Below are 17522 nucleotides of genomic sequence, written 5' to 3'. Positions count from 1 at the left end.
TTGACACTGTTCCTTTTGAAGTTATCCATTATAAGGGATCCTTTATAAACCACGTCACTATACGGACTTGTTTTGAATATTATACACATAGACTTCATCACATTTTTAAGCGCAGTTTTATTTTTGATTTATTTGCTCTGTTTCTCATATAATTGCTGCTTTATATGGTAATTTTTAGTTATCATGTTAACCATACGCTAGATTTGATAGTGCTGTATTACCTTATTGAATTTAAATCAAATCCACCCTGCAGGAGAGACTCTGTCTTCTAGCACAGCATATCTGCCCACCCTGCCGCTCTGCTGTTCATTTACAGAAGGCTTTGTGTTCTGTGAATGGGTTCACATAATATAAAGCATTCTGTGATTGTCCTGGAGGAAGGGCTGTGGCACAGTGGCTGCATGCAACTCTGCAGCTGGTCCAGAAGGTCCATCGTTGGAGTATAGCACTAACTAGTGCCCAGTAAAAATGTAAATTCTCATTTAGAGATAAATCTGAGGTGGCATGCACCTCTCCAAACTTGACCTCCTAGTAATCCAGAACATTTTACAAAGTGGCTGAATTAATGGAATTTGTCTTTAATAACTGGGCGTAGAGCGGGGAGAAGATGGAACTAACCAAGGAAGTTTAAGATGTTTGTGTGTTAGAATTTGTATTTTACAATCTAGAAGAGATCTTTGTACTCATTTACAGATCTTTTGTGTAGTTTTATTCTCCTGTGGGTTTGCTAAAATTGGTTTGCCAGCTAATTTGTGCATCTGTGCTCTTCTCTATCATGTTCGTTTTTTTTTTTTTTACAGCAGATGGAATCATAGACAGTGGGCAAGGCTCCTCCGTGTACTCCGAGTCTCGAGTGGGCAGTCAGCAAACGGTTTCCTATGGCTCCCAACAGGATCCTATCCTCCCTTCTGGTACCATATCTGGATATAGCACTCCAGCTCAGCCAGGAGTCGGGGTAAGGAATCAAACTGAATTTCTGACTGATGTAACTTTGTCCATAATAGCCTTATTGTTAGTAATTAAGAGCCTTTCAGTGGCTGAGAGAGACAAAAAACCCCAGCAGTCTAGAGCAAAAATTTCTCAAGGAATGGAAAGCTTTGGGTCTTAGCACAAAATGGAACTCCCTAAATGCACATCACATCCCGGAAATCTGAACATTGCTCTGTTTCTCAATATATTATGAATCTGCTAAAGTCTACTTGCTAATCAAGTCTACTTGCTAATCACATTTTCAAAAGGAACATTTGGGTTCCATTTTAACCTTGATTCATGTAAGACCATAAAAAAAATTAGGTATATTTATTGGAAGTAGGTGTGAGCATGTTTCATTTCCACAGACCAACTTTTAAAGAGTTTATCTGAAAAATGTAACATTTTTAAACAATTAAAACCAAACATTTTCCCAACTTTAAAAAGCTGCAATTATATACCGATTGCGGTTTATTCTGAGAGTGGGGGAGATATTCTGTAGTCCAGCATAGAAAAACTGGGTAGGACTAACGCTGCTTGGAATTTCAGCAGAGGCAGCACTGTCTTCCTCTCGCATAATGAACTCCTGGCAGATGAAAAGTTTTTCTCTTTCGTTCATTGACGGACACAGCTCCAGTAATCTTGACCGCCGTATGGCAATTACGCCACCTTCAGGAGAGGACTAGGCAGAACATGTACTATATGTGAAAAACAGAACTTTACAGTTCCGCCCAGGGGGTGGTCCCTCTGGTAATAGCCCCTCAGCCTGCTTCCTGCAGCTCTGTTTTTTTTTCTGCCTAGTGAAGGAGATGGACCTAGGCTCCCTGCGGGACCATCGGTCCTGGGAATCTCTGGATTTTTGCCTTTTGCGCAAGATTTTAAGATCTTGTGATCTGCTATTAACAGCCGGCTGGGTGACAGGCTAGATAATCTAGATCCTTGTATTCTCCCCAGCCTGGCCATCGAGTATGTGCAGACCCTAGCTACGCGCTGGGTCGTCCACGACATGCCCCTCAGGCTCCAGGGGAGGTCTGTGAGTGCAACGCATCGAGGCACACATATGACCGGACTACTGATGTCTAAGTGCAGCGCTCAAGGGCACCTATATAAAAATAAGTGTACATAAAATGAGAAATAATAAACAGTGGTCCACTAGAGTCCAAAGGGGATGTTGACAGTCATAAAACCAGTCCACCTGAACTTCAAAATGGTAAGTTTCCATTTTCCAGTTCAGGTGGACTGGTTTTATGACGGTCAACATCCCCTTTGGACTCTAGTGGACCATTGTTTGTTATTTCTAATTTTTTGTACACTTATTTTTATATAGGTGCCCTTGAGCGCTGCACTTATCTTATTTATTTTGTTTTAAACTTGGTTTGTTTATGTGCTAGCAGCTTGGCTGTGTTTATTCACAGGGTTTTTTTTGTTGTCTTTTTTGTTTTTATTCAAATCTACCATTCACGATTTGCTAGATATATTTTTGTATTAGCGCAGTGTTTTCTCCTTTGTACTGATGTCTTTGTCAGAGTGTGCCTTGGCCAACAGCCACCCCTTACTGCTCGGGAGTGGGTCTGTGATGGTATGTCCCCAGCTTGTCCGGATGGTAAGTACAGCTCTTTCTGCCTTGGCGGGATTGAGCAGCTGGGCATTCCCTGGGAGGTCGATTATGGGGTCCCTCTCCTCCCTCTGTTCTCTCACTGTCCTATTCTCCCCCCAACCCCCCCCCCATGGGGGATGCTGCATGGCTGGGCTGCTGAGCGCTGTATGTACCTGAGCCAGGGGTCCTCTGGGGGGGGCTCTGACCTTGGATTGGGGGCTGCTGGTTGTCTGGAGTCTCTCCACTGCGTGTCTGGAGGCTCTGCATGTGCTGTCGCCATAGCACTGTTCTGCCGCCATTATCTCTGTTCATTCACTGTGTACAGTTGCTTGTTGGACATTTTCTGTGTGTCTCAGTGGAAAGCATGGTCTGGGGCCATTTTACCGAAGTTGGGCGGCCATTTTCCCTGTGATTTTCCCTGTGATTGTCCCTTATACAGGGCGGCCATTTTGTTGTAGCTCAGTGTGGTTTTTATCCTCAAAGCTGGTCCCTGTTGCTCAGAACAGTGCATTTTTTTTTATTTTTTTTTGCTCTGGACACCTAGGAGCTGATACTGGACACAGGCACTTGTAACAGAACGGCACAGCTCTCGGTGAGTCCTACGGTGGGGGCCTCTCAGCCTGCAGCAGCTAGGAGGGTGGGGTTGTACACCTGTCCTAAGTCCAAGGGTGTAAATAGAGAACTGGAGTTAGGGACTTTAAATGAAGGTATGGCCTGGTAAGGTCAATTCTTCCATCCCTTGGGACTTTGAATGAAATTTTGACCTGGTAAGGTCACATATTTCCATCCCTATGCAAATCAGGAGAGGGGAGCGAACAATGGGGTGGGACTTTAAATGAAGCACAAGGTTACGATAGATTAGTTTGGTGATCATAATAAGGATTTATTGGTTGCCAAGGTATACAAACAGAGTATGAGATGTACCAATACATTAAAATGGTTGCATGAGTAAGACAATACATCTTAATTACAGACTTAAGTATACACATAATGGCAAGACAATCATGTCCCGAAGTACACCAAAACACATTTAAGGTAAAACCATAATATAAGGTAATGCCTGCAAAGCCTCGGGCCTCTTGGATCCTTGTATGAGATAATAAGGTTAGCTAGCAAAGCTATCTGGGTATAAAGGTATCGAATGGTACGGCAGCTCAATGCTTTTCGTGGCTAGAAGGCCACTCGTCAGGAGCCAGCACTTGATGGATCTAAAGATAGAAATATTAGTATTGGTATAAGTTTAGATAATGAAATAATCATACATAAGGGCAGGGGTAGAATAAGACACCCCCATACCAAATGCAAGTCAACTTACTCGAGTTTGTGCAGTGATAGTGGGGTGCCAAGCAGCATTAGCCATCTAATAGCATCTCCCACTGGGAGCCGCGGCAGGCAATCAAGGGGGGGCATCCCACGGGCCCCACTCAGGGCGGGCATGAGATCAAGGCAACCTATGTGTAAGATAAAAATTGAGGTGACCCAAAAATTCAGCACCAGGAAGTGGATGATAGAAGAAAAAAAGGGAAAAGAAAAAACAGTGCTTGAAACTAAGAGGAGTGATAGGGGCTGATGCCTGAGAAAAGGTAGAAAGAGGAAGTAGGAAAGGGCAGATTAACGTAAGTGAGGTGAAAGGGTGACAGATGCCACAGGAGATAGAAGTGTGGTTAACTAAATACCTAGATGGAATGTGCTTCATTTAAAGTCCCACCCCATTGTTCGCTCCCCTCTCCTAAGTCCAAGGGTGGCAGACGGGGTGGGTCAGCATGGCTGGAAACTGTTGTTTCTTCCCCAGAGCTCCCTGCAATTGCAACCGGCTCATCTGCAAACAGTGCAGTGCCTTTGGACGCTTTGTCAGCGGCCCTTGAAACGTTCGTTGCCAGGGAGGAGGCGGTGTGTAAAGTGGTAAAAAGCGGCCCCTGACAACCTCTAGGACCCCCCCCCCTCCTCCGGGCAAACTCAGACTTGGGGCCCTGCAGCGACTGGTGGCTCTTGCTCTGATGTGTCAGATGACGCTGACCAGAACTGATTGGACAGTCAGGATGATTCCCCGTCCTGGTCCCCGCAAGACAAATCACTAGTTGGAGCTTATCACAGCTGTGCGTGATACCCTGAAAATTCAGGAAACGGCAGGATCCTCCGCTGAGGTAGCGGTCCATTTTGGGTCCCGTAAGCCAGCCCGCACACCTAAGGTGTTTCCGTATCTGACCTATTTCGATAAGTTCATATACAAGGAACGGGGGTCCCAAAAGAATGGCGGTGCGATACCCCTTTGAGGATAGCCTTCTTAAAAAATGGTCTGCTCCTCCAGTCGTGGACCCCCCAGTATCCAGGTTCAATAAAGTAACCACGATCCTGGTAGATGGGACTCCTGCATTAAGGACCCTACCAACAGGAATGCCGAGGCCCGTTCCTTGTTTACGGTTGTGGGGTCAGCAATACGGCCAGTACTGGCCACAGCACTAGTGTCGCAGACACTTACTGAATGGGCAAAACTTTTGCACCGTGAATTGGAAAGCAGCAGGCTACTCCTGTCTGCGTGGAAATAGCAGACCAGTTAGTGCATGGACTTAAGTACATTTGTAACGCAGCCCTGGATACGCTTTGTTTGCTCTCCAGGGCTTCAGTGTCAGCAGTGGTGCTGCAGCGCCTGATTTGGCTAAAATGCTGGTCTGCGGACCAGTCATCTAAAAAAGCCTTGACGGATCTACCCTTACTTGGCGAGCGGCTATTTGGAGACTCATTGGATGACATTATTAGGAATGTCACAGGTGGGAAGAGCACCTTGCTCCCACAGGCCAGGAAGAATAAGGAGCCATGCCGCAGACGAGGGCCCTAATTTTCCTCTCAAAAGAGACTTTTTTTTTAATTATTTTTTTTTAGCCCGCCCGGGACTTCGGCTAAACACTCCCAGTCCTACAGGGTGACTGAGGGACAAAAAATGTTTCCGCATGAAGGTTTGACCCCGCCCTGGGTGGGGGGTTGCCTTCGGGAGTTTGCAGCCGGTGGGCCTCTCGGCTGTCCGGCCAATGGGTCGGCAAACTGAATTCATCGGGCTACAAAATAGTTTCTCTCTTGGCCACCAAACAGATTCTACAGAAGTCGGTGCTTGTGCCGACTTAGTGCCTAAAGTTCCTAGGCTTACTGCTGGACTCTGTGGAAGCGAGAGTGTTTCTCCCTTCAGACAAACTGCAGCCTCTGAGCCATGGTGAAGCTGTTGATGAACACAGGTGGACGTTGCTGCGCTTCTGCATGCGAGTCATGAACCTCATGGTGGCCTCCTTCGAGGCGGTATCATACGCCCAGTTTCACATCAGAGTCTTGCAGAAGGAGATAATGGGACAAATCTCAGTTATCCCTGGATCGGCAGATTCGGGTGAGCCAGTCAGTCAGGGACTCCCTGCTCTGGTGGCTGAGATCCCTGGCACTTCGGTTAGGGAAGTTGTTCCTACCTCTGCATTAGACAGTGATCACTTCGGACCCCATCCTGACCAGCTGGGGTGGAGTACTAGGAGTACAGTCGACCCAGGGCCTATGGTCGGGTGAGGAATCAAGTTGCCGATCAATGTGCTTGAGCTCCGAGTGATCAGGCTATGCCTCTCCACATGGTCGATGAGACTAAGAGGGCGTCCGATCAGTATCCAGTCAGACAACACCACGGCGGTGGCATATGTCCGCCGTCAAGGAGGAACAAGAAGCTTGGCTGCAGCACATCCTTCAGTGGGCAGAGCGACATTCGTCCATTTACATCTCAGGAATAGAAAACTGGCAGGCGGACTATCTAGCGAGATGCTGGACCCAGGAAATGGTTATTGCATCCGGAGGTGTTTAGGCTTCCGTGCCTGCGGTGGTTCACACCAGACGTGAATCTCCTGGCCTCCCGGCTCAATTGGAAGGTGCCGAGGTTCATATCCAGGACAAGAGATCCTTGGGGACCCGTCAGACGCGTTGGTGGCTCCATGGGCTCAGTACCAACTGATCTACGCTTTTCCTCTGCTAAAACTGTTACCACGTCTGCTCCACAGAGTGGAGGCCGAAGGGATTCCGGTGATACTGATTGCCCCAGATTGGCCTCGGCATCCCTGGTACGCCGACCTAGTATGCCTGGTTTCAGACGCTCCCTGATGGCTACCGATGCGAGAAGACTTTCTGTCTCATGGTCCAATTCTCCATCCTGCTTTACCATCTGCTGGTTTTAACTGCTTGGCTGTTGAGAGCCAGGTGCTAAGGAACTGAGGCCTGTCTGATTTGGTGATTTCAACTATGTTGCGGGCACGGAAATCTTCTTCTCGGAAGATATACAATTGTACATGGAAGGCCTATATCTCCATGTGTGAGGAGATCGGGTGGTGTCCGCGCACCTATTCCGTTTCCAGGATCCTGCTGTTCCTACAGCGAGGAGTAGACCAGAAGCTGGCTTTAAGTACCATTAAGGGACAGATATCAGCCTTGGCTGTATTTTTCTAATGACTCCTGGTGTCTCGCTCTCTAGTGAGCACCTTTGTACAAGGGGTCCGGCATGTAGTCCCTCCGCTGTGTCCGCCCTTGCCCCCGTGGGATCTGAACCTGGTATCGGCGCTTCAGAAACCGCCGTTTGAGAACATCAGGGTAATTCCTCTCCTCTCGTTGACTCTTTCTCAGAAAGTGGTCTTCTTAGTGGCCATTACATCGGCCAGGAGGGTTTCGGGACTGGCGGCCTTGTCTTGCAAGTCGCCCTATCTTGTTATCCACAAGGATAAGTTAGTGTTGGCGTCTGCAACCTTCTTTTCTACCGAAGGTGGTTTCGGCTTTTCACATCAGTGAAGACATTGTGTTACCATCTCTGTGTCCTAAACCAACACATCCTAAGCAGGTGATCCTCCATTCCGTGGACATGGACCGGGCTCTAAGGGTATATCTGTCTGCCATGGCTCCCTTCCCAAAGTCGGTAGCTGGTCCGAAAAAAGGGATGGTGGTCTCGTCAGCCACCATTTACAGGTGCATCCGACAGATTGTGGTCCAGGCTTACCCCTTGAATGGGGCTTTTTCTTGGGCTTTCCAACATCAAGCGTCAGTCGCTCAAGTGTGTATGGCGGCGACTTAGTCGTCCGTTCGTACCTTTACAAAGGTCTACAAAGTGGATGTAAGCGCATCGTCTGATGCCTGCTTTGGCCACAAAGTTTTGCAGGCAGCTGTGTAATGTTCTAATTTTACACTCTTTCTTCTGTTAAGAAAAAGTTACCATTTGAATATTATTGCACCTTGCTGCATTTGTTGATCGCAAGTTCAGATGGTTACTAGGGAGCACTGCTGGTTGTGGGTGAAGTTATGTTGCTGTTCCCACCCCTCGTTATGACACTGCTTGGGGACATCCCTACGGTCAAGATTACTGGAGCTGTGTCAGTCAATGAACGAAAGAGAAAATAGGATTTTTGTACTCACCGTAAAATACTTTTCTCTGAAGTTCATTGACTGACACCGCACCCTCCCCTCCTATTGGTTTACGTTATACTGCTTGTTGACGTACTGAGCTGCAGGAAACAGGCTGAGGGGTTATTACCAGAGGGACCGCCCCCTGGGTGGAACTGTAAAGTTCTGTTTTTCACGTATAGTACATGTTCTGCCTAGTCCTCTCCTGAAGGTGGCATAATAACCCTAAGGTCAAGATTACTGGAGCTGCGTCCGTCAATGAACTTCAGAGAAAAGGATTTTACGGTGAGCACAAAAATCCTATTTTTTCATTTTTTTTATTTTTTTTCTTTCTGTACTGCAGCCTTTTTTAAAGAAGCAAGACATGCATTAAATGCTCTGAGTGTTTATTACAGTAATACATTATTTTCAGAGTGGTCATAAGTTAGTCAGAAGTTACTAAGCATTTTTATTGATCGTATTATGCGATCTTAGGGATTTTATTAGTATATAATTTCTGAGCACTATAGGCATGTTTCTGTTGAGAAAAGTCAGCTTATCTTTGTGTTTTTACTGTATTTGTTGTGTAATATTGCATGATAATGATGCATCCAGATACCAGCCTGATTGATTTTTATCCCCCATAGCTCTTGGAAACTCCCCAATACCATATATGCATGTATCCTGATTCCTGTCCCATTACTTATATTCAGTTTTACATTGGTTTCAGTTTTGTTTTTCCTATTGTCTAAATAAAAATAACCGTCTAATCAACAGTTGAAACCCTGCTTTAATTTCTAATTGTTTTCAGTTAACACTTTTTATTTATTTATTTTATTTATTTATTTTGAGGACGAAGCTTGTCCATTAGCTACACTAACTGATTTCTCTTTGCTGCCTTGTCTGTGACACAGGGAGGCATATGGAATTCTGGTCCTGATGCTTGCATTTGTGAAGATTACAATGTATTAAAACTTAATTTATTACATCAGCTATATATTGTATAGAAGTCAAATATTTACTTTTTGATACTCCGAATCAGGTGGTTATGGTCCTCACAGATAAAATCTTGCAGGGTTTTTTTTTCCTTTTTCCTACCAGTTACACTTCTTTTTGATTGGCAGACAGACACAGAAGGGAGTGAAGAGAATATTGACCCAGTATTGATGAAAGCTGCGGAATATTTTTCCCTAGGTTGCCACTATATTATATATATATTAAGCAATATATTATATTGCTAATGAGAAAAGGCCTTGGTATTGTACAAACATATTCTCCTACATCTCACTATGCCCCTTTGGGTACAAACACTTGCAAAATCTTTAAAACGTTTCCCTGTTCATGAACAGATTGGATTTTCACATCCCCAAAATGTTTGCTGGACTCTCTCCAGTGGAAAAAGTGTTCACAAAAAGTGGTCTATTCCTGTGGCTGGCCCTACTTTCTTAGGCTGGCCATATATTATACAATTTTCTTATTCGATTTCCTTTAGATTTACCTTCAACTATGTAATACTAGAGCCTGACTGATTGCATACACATTGAAAGTGTTTAGGTTTGACCTTATATTATATGATTTGGTTAAATCTAAAGGAAAAGGGTACAAAAAAATTGTATATTGTATGGCTAGTCTTATTAATCTTCAACATCTCACTGTACCTATTGAAGATGTTTCTTCTTTCAACTTCAAGTAAAAAGTTTGAGGTGCTCTTAAAGGCTGTCATTAATCTCTTTACTCTTGCAGATTCAGCCACGCAACCTACTTTTGCCACTTTAGCATGTCAAACTGCAGCTATCTGCACTAGGGCAATGAACAACCAACATGATCCTGTTTTTGCATGATTGTCATTTAACAGAGCAATTGCAAATATTTTCTGCTCTGCTTTTTTGTTTGAATGCACCTAGAACATGTCATGAGGCAAATTTTCAGAATGGCTCTTGCATGTGCAGAATCTTGTGGCTTAAAGCTGCCTGTAAAAAGCACCTCAGAAGAATGCCTTTACTTCCATAGCGAAAGATCCCAAAACCTCCTTTCCCTGGAGCCTTTACCTCTATTAAACACTGAAGGCCCACAAAGCCCTCTTCTCAGTAAAGGGGTACCCACACTCCTAGGAATGGAGGGACGGCTGTTAGTTTGCCTCGCTACCCTTCTGTACATCACAGAAATCTCAGACTTGTTGGGTTCAATCTGTGACGTCACAAAATAGAGCTCAGTCTCTTACCCCCCCCCCCCCCACAATCAGATTTGTAAAATGCCCTGAACCATCTCTTGTCCCAGGAGTAGTTATTCAGTACCCCTACAAGACAGGCTATTTAAACCTGTTATCGAAACCTGTTCACGGTACCAAACCCCAATGTGAGTATTCACAGTATTCTGGACTTAAAATTCTCCAACAAATTCCAAAATTTTGCATGCAATCTCGACTTCCTGTTTGCCACATTGGCGTTTGGCCTAGCCTCTGCTCCCTCTGTATTCACAAAGGTTCTGGCACGTCTTCTTGCCCTTCCAAGAACTCTAGGCATCTAGGTACCTGGTTATCTTGACGACCACCTCCTGTAGGACCGCCTCTCCCTTCTAGCTGTTGGCAAATGTTCACAGGAAAATTCAGATACTCCAGGCTTTGTTAGGTAACCAATTTTAAAAAGACTTCTCTCCAGCCTACTTTTTGCTGAGAGTTCGTGGGTTCTGGACACAAGCAAAGATTTCGTTTCCAGGAATTTTTTTATTTTTGTTTTCCTGAGCCCACGCTGAGGGTTCAGGTCAAAGAGACATCATACAATGAGAATCTCCATGAAAGTGCTCAAGCCCAACCCTAGCAATAGAGAAGTCTGCCCTTTTCTATTACTAGAAAGTGATAGCAGATGCCAATCTTTCAGGCTGGGGAGGGTTGGGTGGTCAATCTTACGATTCAAGATGCCTGGTCACCAGTAGGAGCCAAGCTCTCCAAAACCCTGGAGCTCAGAAGTTTGGATGGCTCTGCAACACTGGACTCCCTATGTGTGTGAATAACTAATATAGTACAGTCACAGTGCCACGACTGTGACTTAAATCTGCGACCAAGGGGGGCAGCAGGAGACTTGTAGATTTGAAGGAAGCAAATCAGATAGTCTCACGGACAGTACAGCGATCGCTGACATCCATATGCCAGGAGTGGAAAACTGGGAAGCTGACTAACTGAATGGGGGCATGGGCTCTTCACTCAGACTTTACAGTGGCAGAATTGGGGGACTCTTGATCTAGACATCTAACCTACTACCCCTTTTACCAGGACCAGTGATCCTCTAGTGCTGACCTTGGCCTTGATAATTCACTGGTCTCAGTTCACGCTAATCTATGCCTTTGCACCAGGGCAAATTCTGCCAGGTGTACTCTTGTGTAATTCTCATTGCACTGAACTGGCTTTGAAGAACTTTTTACACAGACATACTCACTTCTTGCCGATGACTCCAGGCCTCTTCCCAACAAGCCAGATCTGCTATCTCAGTGGCCCTCTATTCCATCCTGCTTCTCAGTCTTTGGCTTTAATAGCATGGCTGTTGAAGCCCAGATTTTTAAAGATAGAGAGGGGTCTCGGAGTCCCCCCTTTTTTTTTTTTTCTCTCCTATTGTACTTGGAAATCCCTCTCTGCCAGGTGTGAACACAGGTACTTCAATCCCCGAGATTACTTTGTGTCTTGCCTTCAGGCCTTCCTACAATCGGTCTTGACCATAATCACTCTAAAACAGATCTCAGCCTTATCCATTATTTCAAAAACCTACTATCGCTCTACCTTGTAAATACTTTTATTCAAGGTGTATCTCACATTAGGCCCCCATCGCAGCACGCTGTGCTACTTTGAGATCACTACTTTGTTCTCTGTGCTGCAGAAACCACCCTTTGAAACCATCAAAGATATTTCCTTGGATGCACTTTCCAGCAAAGTAGTCTTTTGGTTGCTATCGCATTTTAAACGTCTGTCTTGGTGGCTCTCTCCTGTAAGGAGCCGTTTCTTCACAAAGATCAGGCTGTCTTTACGCCCAATACTATTCCTTTTTTTTTTTGCAAGGTTTTAGCAGTCTCAACACCCATGAGGACATCACATCCTTAAACCCTTCTCTGAGACTTCCAAAGGTAATCTTTGTTCCCTGGACATACTCGGAGAGCAGTTGGCGATCCCCCAAAATAACGTTTTCTGGGCTTTTACTATTAACTTGTTCACAGTTCTGAAACTGAACAGCAATGTTTGTCCAATATTGGACCTCAAGGGTTCAGGCCTCAGATGAGATTTTGGTTGCAAGGTGTTTCGGGGATGCTTTTTTCATTTGGGTACTCCAAACACTTTTGGGTACAACCTGTGAGCTTTTGGCTTGCTTTTTCTTTTTTGCCCTCCCCTCATTGGCATTGCTCTGGGTCTTCACAGTTTTTGCCATTGTCCAATCACTTGAAAGTACCTGCCTATAACCCAGTAGTCTATGAATTTGCCTGTGGCTTGTTCTATATTCCAAGAAGTTACTTGCCTTTTGGGATTTTACAGACAAGTCAAATTTTTGTTTTTGTTTTTTTTTTTTTTTTTTTTGGTATCCTATACTTCAAGAGTTGCTTTACAATGTATACTTTCTTGGCCCAATATAGGTATGAATTTCTAAAGCTAGCTCTGGAGGTCATGTATTGGGACAACTGTTTTGTTACTGTGTTGTGACTAAAGGTTCTATTCCAAAAACCTTACTGCCTTTTGTAGGAGTGAAATGCCACATAGCCCAGTGAGTGAAAAGACCAAGAAGTATTTTGCTGTAAAAGGGTACAGTTGCTGTCTGATGGCATAGACTCTTGCACCACCCCCTAGAGGGTGTAACCTTTTCTTTGAAGGGGGATTACACAACAAATAAACTGAGCTTATGTTTTTATTACTTCTATCTTTCTTTATTAGGTTTCTACTTTGCCATCTAAACCAACCCACACAAAGTCTTTAACTGTCAATTATTTAATTAAATGTAACCTATCATCTTACCATAAACTCACCAACTATGTTTCATTAACCATAACCAAATCGCCAATGTTTAGAATCTGCCTTCCCATTGCCACTTCATGATTCTAAGTGTCATTGCACTTGTTTGTCTCTTTTTTTTTTTTTTTCCCTGAGTTTTTTTTTTTTTTCCTGTGTTTAAATTATATATTTTTTTTCCTCCATGTTTGTTCTCTCCCATAGCCCCGTCGAGGTCGTAGCATGTCAATCTGCATCCCCATCCTTCCTCCTTCTACTCTTCACCTGCCTAAATTTCCTCCCAGTGCTCCCTGCACCCCTCCCCATATCCTGTCTGCCCCTGCCTCTCCGCTGTGGACATCCCCTGAAGAATCCTTTGCTGAAAAACTTTCCAAGGCTCTTGAGAGTGTCTTACCTATGCACGCCACAAGCCCTCGCAAACACCAGCGGCGCTGCAGCCTGCCTACCCTCTGTTCCAACCCTGTATGTAGTCCTGTGCACCCTCGCATGGCAGATAAGTTACCATTAAATACATGTGGCTGGGTATGATGTTCACATTGCCTTTTAAGAGCTGGATTAGTGAAATGTATTACACAACTTAAATTAGATCTATGGCCAGCTTAAGCTTTGCAGTACATTATACTGTTGTCATTGCTCGATTCTAGAAAGTTAGTAGCGTTAAAATGCAGCTATTGACTGAAGGCTCACCCTCCACCCTAGCAGCCTTCCCTCTTATATTATCCTCCTAGAGACTGCACTAGGTCTCCTCTAGTGAAAAAAGGAGGCTGCTATTTGCCGTTGCTTTCTAAATCAAATAACTGTACTTAATTCTATAATAAATGTAAATATAGTTTGCCTTCTTGCTATAAAGAGTTCAGTGCTTTTTATGCTTCCTGGTTTTGTCTATACATTAAGGCCTCATGCACACAGGACATTTCTTTAAGGCTACTTTTACGTTGGGGCCGTGTTAGCGCTAAAGCGCCAATCATTTTAACAGCGTTTAGGCGACCCCTTTTTGCCCGCTAGTGGCCGAAGAAGGGTTGTTAAAAGCGCCCATGTTGCCAATGGACTAGGATGTTTTGGGAGCGCTGTATACAGCGCTGCCAAACCGCCCCAAAGATGCTGCTTGCAGGATGTTTTCTAACATCCTGCAAGCGCGCACAGCCTTAGCGTGAAAGCACTCGGGCTTTCACATTCAGGTGGCAGGGGAGGCAAATGCAACTAGACTACTAAACGCGTTTAGAATTTCAGCATTTATACATTTCAATAGCCAGAATAAATTAACTCTGTCCATTTGAATAAATGCCCAAACACCAAATGCTGCTAAACTCGCCTAAATTGTGTTGAAAAAAGAGTTTTTAATGCTGACTTCCTCCTGTCAGGAGAAACGGCATTTACAATAAGCCAGTGTGCATGATGCCTTAAAGTGGTTGTAAACCCACCAAAAAAAACAAACCTGCAAGACCAAGGCTGAATGAGCTAATATGCATATTGCATAGCGTACTGGCTCATTAGAAAATATTTGCCTTAGATCCAAACCGCACGTGTCGGTCCCGGCACACTGATCTGGCCAGCAACATGTCTCCCGGAGTTATTTCCTGGTATTGCGGGCTATGGCGCTGTGATTGGCCGGAGCCGCGATGAAATGACTCCCGCGCATGCCGGTAATGGCACAGCTGAAGAAACAGCTTAGCTTGCTCGGTCTGTTTCAACAGTGCGCATCTGCCGATAACCTCGGCACATGCTGATACAGTGGATATCTCCTAAACTGTGCAGGTTTAGGAGATATCCACAGTACCTACAGGTAAGCCTCATTATAGGCTTACCTGTCGTCAAAAGTGGTCTGTAAGGGTTTACGACCACTTTAAGCATCTGTAAACTATTTGAGACTTTTTTTAATCTTTGACAAATTAGAAAGCAACAATACAGGCAAATCGTGTCTATATGAACACAGCCACTCTGTCGCCCAGACATGTATTTAATGAAAATTTGTTGTACGTCTTCCATTGTTTATCCCTTCTTTTAGTGTATTTTCAAGAAAATGTGCTTAATTGTTTACATGTTGTCTAAATGTCTCACTTCCTTATCTCATCCATGTTAATGCAGCCTCAGTCCATGATGCATCCAACTTTCCCAGAGGCGTCGCACTTTTTCCCGACCATTCATGAACGTCCCATGTCTTTTTCTCCACCTCCCACCTTCTCATCTCCCAAATTGCCCAGCACACAAAGGAGAAAAAGCACCTCCTTCTTGGAGTCGCAGACCCGTCACGGCTCGCCTCACATACGGTCACTTGGACCAAGTCCACTCTTGTCCTCCACAGACAGTGTGAGCTGGAGGTCAGATGGGGTGACTCTTCAAGGAAAGCCTTCCGTCGGATCTTCCATGGAAACCAACCACATACAACAGAATTTTGATTGCCAACTGTTCGTTGAAGGAAGGCATGGAATGGCTAGTGATGGCAAAATGATACCTATGGAGGCTGTGTACTTGGCTAGTGTGCCATACAGTGCACAAGCTGAAGCTTTTGTTGCTGCAGATGGACCTGGTAACATTAAGGATCCAGGAGTGACACAACTTGGCTCGATGTACGATTACCAGACTAGTCAAACCTATATAGCTCACCCAGTCCAAAGTCTGAGGCTTGAGAGCACAGCCACCCAACCCTCTCCACAGGGTAGTATGTCTGCACCAGTTACAGCAGAGCCTCATATTGTATACCATAAGGTGTTTATGCCCCAGTCTGCTCCTCCAGTTCTCTCCCAGGGCAGTGAAGGGCATCAGGGTTGTGTGTTTGAGTTTCACATGCATTCTTCTGGACCTGAGGGGGCTGTGTACTTGCCACACCGTGTCTACCGAGCACGTCGCGGATCTTTGGAAATGGAGGAGGTCACACACAGCTCATTACTACAAAGCAGACTTCAGACTGTTGCTGAGGAACAGTGTAACAACCTTGGCCCAGAGCCAATGTCACCTCTGTCTGGGGTGTATAGGCCAGATGGCAGCTCCGAATACTCCAGTGACTCATCACAGCGAAATTCCTCAGATCCCGGGGATTACTTTTCTCCACCTGCGATTGGAGTCACATCTGATGCCTCTGTAACTTACACTCAGAAGATATTTCCAGAGCCACATGTCTTCTTCTGCTTTCCACAACCCGGAGCTGCAGCTTTTCCCATACAGCCTGCTGTTTATAGCCAACAGGTTACTAGGATCACAGCCTTTCTAATTTTAATTTCCTATGATTAATACTTCTTGCCTGGAGTCAGGTTTGAATGAACAGATTAACAAATCTTTTCTTCCATGAAAAAAGAAAAATGATGCAGTATCTCTGAATTCTTTGGAAATTAGTTTGTCATTAGAAATGTATTTTCTTTTTTATGGGTTTTCTTGAACAAGAGACTTTAAGTCTCTTGCTCTTAGTCCACTGATTCTCTCCCTCATTAATTAAAGGTAGGCTTTGACATTTCTATTGTTGAGGCCCTGGGTCTTCACTGATGATCAAGTTAAAATTTCATTGTATCTCTTCGCAACCCTATTAATGTGATGATCACAGTGTGTCCTTATTCAACCATAAACTGAATAGGTGGGCTTTTATAGACCTTGTAACAGAGCAAATATAATTGTCTTAACAGCCATCTTCCCAAAAGGGGTGCATAAGCCTACCAAAAAGTAGTTTTATTTAAAGTATAAAGGAAAATTTTGTTGTGTTTATAGTTTTGGCTAGAGTAGAGATGGAACAGCTGTCAGTTTTTATTGCTTTCTGTGCCCCCGTTAAGGAGATTTAACCTCCTATATGTCCTGTTTACGGTTATCATTGAAAGTTAAATCCAAAATTTTGGGTTGTCCCTGGAAAAACAATGGAGGGGAAATGTTCCAAATGGGGACACTAGTTTTGGTGAGTCCTCTCGCTTTCCTGTTTGGCTATGGGACAGTAAGTGAAGGGAAATCTACGCAATGGGACACAGATGGTGAATATAAAGCTGTCGGGGGTTGCTACCCTCTCTTGCTCTATCCAAAATGAAATCTCTTAGGCCCCTTTAATACGGGCGGATAAAATTTAGTTTTTAGCTGTGGATAAATCAAGTTATCTACCGCAGATAAACTCACAGAATGCTTTCCTATTACTCCAGTCACACACTGTATTTAGCAATGGTTTTCGTTACATGTGGTTTGATGCGGATAGAAAAAATAAATTTGACTGCATCCAGGAATGATTGCAGCTATCTGCACATAACTGCAGGTAATTATAGTGTACTAATTCTCCTGCAGATAGCAGCAACAAGGAAAGAAAAACGGGATGCACATCAGAAATGGCAAGAATGTTCCAGCACAGCTAAACGCAGCCGCATGTTAATACATGTAAACGCAGCTAATCGCAATGTACAACTGCAAGTGAATGCTATGCCTGGATTCTCTGAATTTCAAAATAAGACATGCTTTTAACAGTGGCAGAACAGCTGCCCGTGTGAAAGGGGCCTTAAAGTTCTAGTTTAAGTTTCACAACACTGCATAAGCAAGGTCTCACAAATGACCGGATACTCTGGTTTCTTAGCTTTTATAATATGAATTTCTGTTATGCACAGTCTGAAGAAATGGCATACATAATAT

General features: G+C 44.4%; 1 protein-coding gene across 15 annotated transcripts in view; it reads left to right on the top strand.

The window, feature by feature from the left end:
* WNK1 (WNK lysine deficient protein kinase 1) overlaps positions 1 to 17522 on the top strand; it is a 233590-nt gene that overhangs the window by 148373 nt on the left and 67695 nt on the right. For 14 of the 15 annotated variants that reach the window (XM_077468930.1, XM_077468935.1, XM_077468943.1 and 11 more), the window contains 3 exons: positions 801 to 955; positions 13137 to 13394; positions 15018 to 16115. In XM_077468930.1, coding sequence (XP_077325056.1) covers positions 801 to 955; positions 13137 to 13394; positions 15018 to 16115 — 1511 coding nt within the window. The remainder of the gene's footprint in view (positions 1 to 800; positions 956 to 13136; positions 13395 to 15017; positions 16116 to 17522) is intronic. The other variant, XM_077468942.1, reaches the window with a different exon arrangement.

The sequence above is a fragment of the Lithobates pipiens genome, unplaced genomic scaffold, assembly GCF_037356315.1.
Source record: "Lithobates pipiens isolate NorthernLeopardFrog02 unplaced genomic scaffold, aLitPip1_a1.2 Scaffold_8, whole genome shotgun sequence".
Taxonomy (NCBI): Eukaryota; Metazoa; Chordata; class Amphibia; order Anura; family Ranidae; genus Lithobates; species Lithobates pipiens.
Note: the sequence above shows the minus strand (reverse complement) of the source record. Positions and strands in the feature narration are given on the sequence as shown.